This window comes from Eupeodes corollae, chromosome 2, assembly GCF_945859685.1.
Source record: "Eupeodes corollae chromosome 2, idEupCoro1.1, whole genome shotgun sequence".
Taxonomy (NCBI): Eukaryota; Metazoa; Arthropoda; class Insecta; order Diptera; family Syrphidae; genus Eupeodes; species Eupeodes corollae.
The window spans coordinates 32,686,047-32,694,403 of record NC_079148.1 but is presented as its reverse complement, the minus strand read 5'-3'; the positions used below and the strand labels follow the sequence as shown (position 1 = coordinate 32,694,403).

The 8,357-nt window shown below is 35.6% G+C and overlaps 1 protein-coding gene across 1 annotated transcript; it reads right to left on the bottom strand.

Annotated features, from left to right (window-relative positions):
- Positions 1–2,827: 2,827 nt before the first annotated feature.
- Positions 2,828–4,320, bottom strand: LOC129947849 (uncharacterized). The gene is made up of 3 exons (XM_056058586.1): positions 4,162–4,320; positions 3,927–4,095; positions 2,828–3,421 (listed from the first exon to the last, which is right to left on the bottom strand). The coding sequence occupies exons 1-3, from the start codon at positions 4,216–4,218 to the stop codon at positions 2,853–2,855; spliced, it is 795 nt and encodes a 264-aa protein (XP_055914561.1). The 5' UTR covers positions 4,219–4,320; the 3' UTR covers positions 2,828–2,852.
- Between the last annotated feature and the right edge of the window lie 4,037 nt (positions 4,321–8,357).

Below are 8,357 nucleotides of genomic sequence, written 5' to 3'. Positions count from 1 at the left end.
TTTTTTAAATTTTACTGAATGTTGAAAACAATATTTGTTATAAGATAAAATAAGTTTGAAGCCTAAATTTCAAGTTTTTGAAAATATATTTGAATCGATATTCAATTTTTACCAACTTTGAGTATAATGTTTTTTAGATTTTATATTTTTTATAAAAAAAACTGTCAATTCGATTTTTCTTAAAGTTTTATCAGATGTCAAAAACATTATTCTTCGATGCACAAAATTGTTTTGGAGATGAAATCATATTTTAGTCTTAAAATTTTGGATGTGACAAATTTGTTTGTCAGTTTTTTTGATTTATAAAAAAACCGTTATATAGATGTTTTTCAAAAAATTAACTTCTTTGATATCACGTTGCAATATATTATATAAATTTTAATTCAAGTCCCTAGCGTTTTTGGTTCGTAAGATATTTAGGGTTAACCAAAATTTTCACCTTTTTTTCAAACTGCTATGGTAAAAAAACCACACACGCAATTTTCTTGAGAGCCCTTTCTGCATCTTTCTAAAAATCGACTCTAGGGACCTTGAAACGTCGAGAAATGTCAAAATTTTCAAACAAACCGGACAAATCGGACCCATTACAATAACTTCCTATGGGAAGTTAAAAATGCCTCATGGATCATATAAATCCAAAAAAATTCAAGAAACGGGTATAAAAATTATAAAATGGGTTGACAACTTGTTGTTTGCATTGCCTCGACATGTTATGGGCCTCTTCCAACTTCAAAAATCAACATAGTTCGGCCGTGAGCAATAACGGAATGCAAAAAATACATGTGTGAAGTTGATCGCCTAGATCAAAATGTAAATAACCATCGCACCTCTTACCGTGGAAAAAAATGGTGGAGCTTTATTTTCACATGGCTAATCGATGTGGCAGTAAACAATGCCTGGCAGTTGCAAAGAGGAACTTAACCCTTATCTCAATTAGAGTTCAAAAGGTCCATTGTGGTTTACTATTGCGCCCACTACGGCGAGCCCCCAAAACCAACCTGGCCCAAAAAGAAAGCGAAATAAAGATGGTATAATGATGAATATTCGATTTGATAGAACCGAACATTTTGTAAGGCTACTTGAGAAGCGAAGACGATGTGCAGGAGATAACTGCAAAAGTGTTATGAGCACATACTGTAAAAAATGCAATGTTGGCCTTTCTGTAAGGTGATTTGCTGAGTACCACACTCGATCCTAAATATTTCCTTTTATGCCTGATAAAAAATAATAACATTTAGTTATCAACATTTTATAGTTTTATTATGATTTCCTTAAAAAAAATCAATTTAAAAAAAATATATACGGACCATGTGGTTACACTTCAAAGATAATTTTAACTTTGTTACCTGGGACAGGTTCGATTAAAAAATTGTTATATTTAGGCTCTACAAACCCCAATGCATAATCCCTGAAAGTTTCAATACAAAACTCGAAAGAACTGCTCGGGTTAACACAGAAACCTAGAACAAATAACGAAAAACTTAGAAAATATGGTTGTCGTCAAAGACATCTTGAGAATAAAGAAAGGTATTGACTTCAATCACAAAATGTTGTTGTGACTGACACGAAAGAGAAGTTATTAACGCGGATTGCATCTAAGTCTCTTTTTCAGGATTGAAATTGAAAAGACATTTTATTTTAGTTTTATAACCTCTTCGGGCTCAAACTTTCCTACTAAATTTAACACATTTTTACTCTGGGTCAATAAGAAAAAACCATAAATTCGTCTACGATTTCCCATTTCTGCATAAATTGATTAATATACAACTACAATACTGAAATCTTAGCCTTTCTAGGAAACTAGTTCTTGAGCTATGCAAATTCATAGAGAGCTAAGTTACAGCATTTACAAATCCAACATTTATTTCATTTTGTTGAATTGCTCCCATGAAAAATGGAATCTCACTAAAACCCTTAAATTTGTTTCGTTTTCTCTGCAGTTACTTTTTTAAGTCCGATAGTTTATTTAAAGATTAACTTTGTATTGTTTTTGTTTGTGATTCGCTTTTGAATATTATCGCATGATCTGATATAAATCTCGTTTATTTTAAAAAACCATAAGTCACAGGATATCTGTTTATATAAAATAGATTAGGTATACACACACATGTACAGTAGTATTGTGGTTTAGTGTTGGCCACATCCGTTGATCGTAAAAAAACACCTTGTAAACCATTTTATACCTTTTACGCATTTAAATTCATCACAGTATCCATTAAAGTTTGTTGTTTCGTTAGAATTTTTGTGTTTTATTTGTTTTAGGTTTTGTTTATCACTTTGTAGATAAAGTGTGGCAGAGGTTAAGGTTGTATTGTAAAATCCTGTTTTGCTCATAGATTTCGAAAATACCTTAAATATATAAGTATGTATACTAGATAAACGCTTTTCTACTTTTCTATACCTTAACTTATGTTTGGTTAAGTAATCTAGAAAAAGTTAATTTCACAATCTGTCTCCTTTTTGGGCAAGATATGTATATATACAAAACATACCTAAACTTACATTCATACATAAATGTATATAATGATTAAAGGCGCAAATGTGTGTTTAAGGTGCGTGGTGTGTATCAATTTATTGTTAACGCACCTGCTATACTTTACTTCTGGGTTATTCATTTGTTTTATTCTTGAAACTTATTTTTTTTTGTATGTATGTTAATTAAGGTGAATTTTACAAAGTTTTGAACATACAAATATTTGAAGAAATTTGCTTCGATACCTTCTTACTCAAAGAGCAAAGTTTTGTTTTATATTCAGCCTCTATACACTTTTATCAACTAAATCTGACGGTGATCCAGTGGGAAAGTAAACAAATTTAATTACTATGTTGTTATTTAGCAATTTATTTTCTATTTATTTTATATTTGGATCAGGTTTTCCCCTATTTTTGTTGAGATCATTTAAGCTTGAATACGAATGTAACTTCTTAATGAACACTTGAACTTTTGAACTTTCTTCATCCATGTTGGCCAATTCGACACCATCAAACATCTCAAATGGCATCTCCCAAATTTTTTGCCAATTCAATTGATTACAAATCTTCGCTGTTGCAACATGTGAACAATCTATACGAGCATAATCGAAACCCATCATCATTGCCATTTCCGTCGAGCTTTGAATAAGTTTCTTGGCAATGCCTAATCGACGATGATTATATCCAACCGAACAAGCAGCTAATTCCAAAGTTTTTGTATTATTATTAATATTATCAATTTTATCATTCATTGGAAATACAACTTCACGATCTATCTTATCCCATGCATGCATCAAGTTGCGAATACCTTTCGATTTAGCAACTTTAGACAGTTTGAGAAAGGTACTATCATTTGTTTGGTTAGGTGAATTAAGTTGTTGTTGCGCTTGATAACAATTAATGCACAAGCCACATATTTTTTGACGTTGAACCGCAGCCAGTGACAATTCTGTTGGACAGAGACAAATATATTAAAATCATTTTTTTGATAGTTTTTGGACAATTTTCGATTGCGTGACAAATAATGTGACTTAAGGCACTGTTCACATCTCCCCAGAATTTGACATCTGTCAGTATTTTTATATGAAAACTTTATATGTGGAATAATTTCGCATGTAACAAGAATTTTTCATAGACAAATATTGACAGATATTAAAATGTCAAAATGTGTTAAATCAAACAATTTCCATGTTAACACAGACCAATTAGTTATTTTTAAAAATAAATGCCAAATCAACTTCAACTTAATCACCATTTTTTGATGAAAATAATTCTATCGTCAGATGTTCAAATACGCAGTCCTTATTACTCTACAAGATCTTTTCGATCCGTCAATTAACTTGTTTTTTCTAGCAAATAATGTTGTCAAACATTGGACTTTGAACAGTTTTTTAACGCAAATAACATTTTTTTTTTAGATTTATGTACATAATTTTTGAACATCATCAAATTACCAGGTCTTAAAAGAGTCAGCCATAGTCTTGAGAGAAAATTTTGAGTTTCTTCATGTCGCACAGAAATTCCCATCGCACGAACAAACGGATCGTCAAGAAAATTGATCTTCATAAAATTTACTGCTTCTAGAAATTGAGGTTTCCGAACTCGAACAATATCAATTGATTTCTGCTTAAACCAAAAGGAAAAAATTGTCGTCCAATTATTTTTTGATATTTAAATAGTATTTAATACCTTTGTCTTAGAACGTGCAAATCGACTATACAGCCGATATGGTAAATTTTTCAACATTAAATTTAGTTAATTTTTAAATATTTTCACTTTAATTTTTGACATGTGTTTAATCATTTTTCGAATATTTTGTGATTATGTAAAGTCAGAAATTTTTTTCCAGTGGAGATTTGTATGTTATTTTTGTAAAATGTTTTCAATACTTCTACTTCATCGCAATCGGATTAAATTGAGACCAATTAATCTTTAAAAATGTGAGTAATAAATAAAATAAATTGGGTGGTGCAACAGTCCGTTGAGAACTAGGGCCTAGTGACTTACAACTCACAACCATTCCTGTGTGCTAGTTATGTTGTCAGGAATAGAGGGGACCTACAGTTTATATGCCGAATCCAAACGGCTAACGACCTCTGGCAAGGCAGTCCAACGCACTAACCATCATACCACGGGTACTACAAAAATATGAGTATTTTCGAAAAAAGAAAGATTAGAAAATCGTTTGGTGAAATTCGCCTTTATGAAGGTAACCCGACAGAGCCTCTGTTTGATTTACATTTGACACGGGTTACGCTAACACACAGCACCGCCACCACCTCCATCCCGCCGATATTGCTTAAATAGGATGGCAACTGTCAGTCCCTTGTAATACTCTCTTAAAAGAAAAGAGTCGGTATATATTTTCTGAAACCTTACCCAATCCAAAAACAAAAGGACACCAAACTTCAGCGCGTAAAATTTATATCATAGGTTTATCATAGCCTTTTGGAACATGGGCTCACGTATGCAATATACATATAAAGGATTCGATATGAGTCCAAAACATATTATGTACCTTACCTACATACATATGTATATGTAGTATGAGACTAAAGGAGTGAGGATAGGAGCAACAGTGAAAAATATAGGAACTGGAATATAGGAATCAAATTCCAAAGGAAAAAAATCCAATCTTGGATGCGGTATTTTTGTCAGCGATGATAATACGTTAGGATTAAGCGTAGAATGATATGGTTAACAGACTGGATAAAAGCTACTTAGGAATCAAAATGATCTTTTAAATGACTTTGAAACACAATGTCGATGACGCAAACGTGAACGGGAAGGAGTAGAAAAAGGATTTTGTTTTGCAAAAACGGCGCAACGCGCCAAGTGGTGAATCTAAGAAAACTTTGAATTGAATTTTGTCATATATTTAGCTGAGAAGCACGTTCTTGATTTATGTTTATAGCTGCATCCGAGTGGTTCTTATTTATTTTGTTCCTTTTTTTGTTCACCTAAACATTCCTACCTTTGTTTTTATTAAGAATAATATCCTTTGAAAGCGGAATGTTATTTTATTGATATTTAAGTAGAAATTGAAATACGTGAAGTGTTAAAGTGGCACTTGTATTGAAAAACGTAGCGATCTGCATATAATTATGATGATTTTAAGGATTTTTGAAAACTTCAAAACAACTTAAAACTATGGAATGGAAAAACTTTGATTATGTCTTGATTGCTGTTTAACAACAAGTTATATTTTGATTTAACTCACCACTCATTTAGGTATGATTGAAGTCTCATTTAATCCCTTTTCAAGAAATGTATGAATGTTGGGCGCCAATTAAAAAGAAATTCCAATTAGATATTTTGTACATTCAAACTTAAGAACAATTGACTACAGAAGAAAGATAATGAAATAAAACGATTTCTATTCAAATTTCCATACTTACTTAAAGTGGCGCTACAGTCCTGTGTAAACTAGGGCCTCACCCAACAAACTTTTCCATCTATCTCGGTCCCTAGCTAGATGTCTCCAGTTTCACGCTCCAAGTTGGGTGAGGTCACCTTCCACTTGTGCGCGCCACCTGATCCGCGGTCTTCCTCTACTGCGCTGTTCTGTGGGTGTGGATTCGAAGACTTTCCGGGCCGGAGCGTTGGCTTCCATGCGCTCCACGTGACCCAGCCATATTAGTCGTTGGACTTTTACCCTTCTGGCAAAGTCTAAGTCGCTGTACAGCCCGAACAGCTCGTTGTTCCATCTTCTTCTCCTCTGCCCTTCAATGCATACGGGTCCGTAGATCACACGAAGAACTTTTCTCTCGAAGCGACCCAAGGTGCTTTCATCCGCTTTTGTCATAGTCCATGCTTCTGCACCGTATAGCAGGACGGGGATGATAAGGGTCTTATATAGCAACACTTTGGTCCCTCGAGAGAGGACTTTACCACTCAATTGCTTTCTTAGTCCAAAGAAACAGCGGTTAGCAAGAGTTATTCTGCGTTTGATCTCAGCGCTGCTGTTGTTTTCTGCGTCTACAGCGGAGCCTAGGTAGACGAGTCCTTGACTACCTCAAAGTTACGTCTGTCGATGGTGACGTTTTGACCAAGACGTCTGTGTTGTATGTCCTTTCTTGACGACGGCATGTGCTTTGTTTTGCTCTCATTAACTGTTAAACCCTGCCGCCTCTGCCTCAATACTCACAAAAGCCCCAATGACATCACGCTGAGTTCTTCCGATTATGTCAATGTCATCAGCATATGCTAGTAATTGGACAGACTTTTGAAAGATAGTGACTCAAGTGATGACATGTGAGCTCTGCACTATTCTTTCTAGCACGATGTTAAAAAAATCGCATGACAGCGCATCACCTTGTCTAAAAAATTTTTTGACATAGAAAGGTTCTGTTAAGTTGTTTCCAACCTTTATGGAGCAGCGTGAATTCTCCATGGTCATCCTGCACAAACGGACGAGTTTGGCAGGGATGCCAAAACTAGACATGGCTCTATACAGCTCGTCCCTGTAGATGCTGTCATATGCGGCCTTGAAATCGATGAAAAGATGGTGGGTGTCGACTTGGTGTTCTTGAGATTTTTCCAGGATCTGCCGTAATGTGAATATTTGATCAACTGTGGACTTTCCTGGTCTAAAACCACACTGATAAGGACCTATCAGGTTGTTGACGATGGGCTTTAGACGTTCACATATTACGGCATAGAAGATTTTATAGGCGATGTTAAGTAGACTGATTCCTCTATAGTTGGTGCAGTTTAGAGGGATCGGGCAAACAATACTGAGTTTCCATTCATCGGACATGCTTTCTTCCGACCATATCTCACAGATAAGTTGGTGCATGCTTCTAACCAACTTATCTCCAGCTGCTTTAAAGAGCTCGGCATTCAAGCCATCCGCTCCAGCGGCTTTATTAGACTTCAGCTTAGATATGGCAATCTTTACTTCGTCTATGTCGGGAGGACGGGATTGTTGGCTTTCGTCGTCTATGTTGAATGGATCATCCTGCCTGACAGCGGAATTCCGCTCGTCGTCGCCGTTATACAGTCTGCAGAAGTGTTCCTTCCATATCCTCAGCATTGACTGCTGTTCCACTATGATGTTTCCCATTTCGTCTTTGCAGCCTTCGGTTCTAGGATTATGCACCTGTGAATTTCGTATCACCTGTTCATAAAACTCTCGAACTTCATTCCTGCTTTTAAACCTCTCAATATCTTCAACCGCACGCTTCTCATGCCCTCTCTTTTTGCTTTTGAGAAGTCTGCGTTTCTCTCGCCTCTTCTGCTCATAGAGCTCATGAGCAGCTCTCGTCCTTTTATGCAGCGCCGCTTTGCGTGCCTGTTGTTTGACAGCATTTGCATTCCTCATCAAACCAGGGGTTTATTGTTGGTGGCTGTTTGAAACCCAGCACATCAGAGGCGGCTTCTCTGATTGCATCTTGGCAATGTTGCCACTGGTTTTTGATATATTGTTTTGGCGGCAGAGAACTTCGAGAGAGGTTACTTGTAACTCGGTCGGAAAAGGATTTGGGGATCTCTGTTTTGCCTTGGGTCTGAAAATCCGAAGTGCTACCTTGGCTACAACGAGGTAGTGGTCCGAGTCGATGTTAGCTCCTCGGAAAGTTCGTACATCCATGATGCTGGAAGCGTGTCTGGCGTCGATCGCAATATGGTCAATCTGGTTGACGGTAGATTGATCTGGAGAAGTCCAAGTTCCTTTGTGGATGTTGAGATGTGGAAAACGTGTACTTGCTACCATGACGTTTCACCCCGATTATTCCACCAAAGATGTCTTCCCTTCAAATTTCCATAAGGTGTTTTAATAGTTTAAGAACTTTTAGGAAATTTTAAGGTGAGGTTTGTATGAGTGCTAATTCCAATAACAGGAAGTTAGTTTTTTTTTAGATATTCTAAATAATAAAACGTAAAAT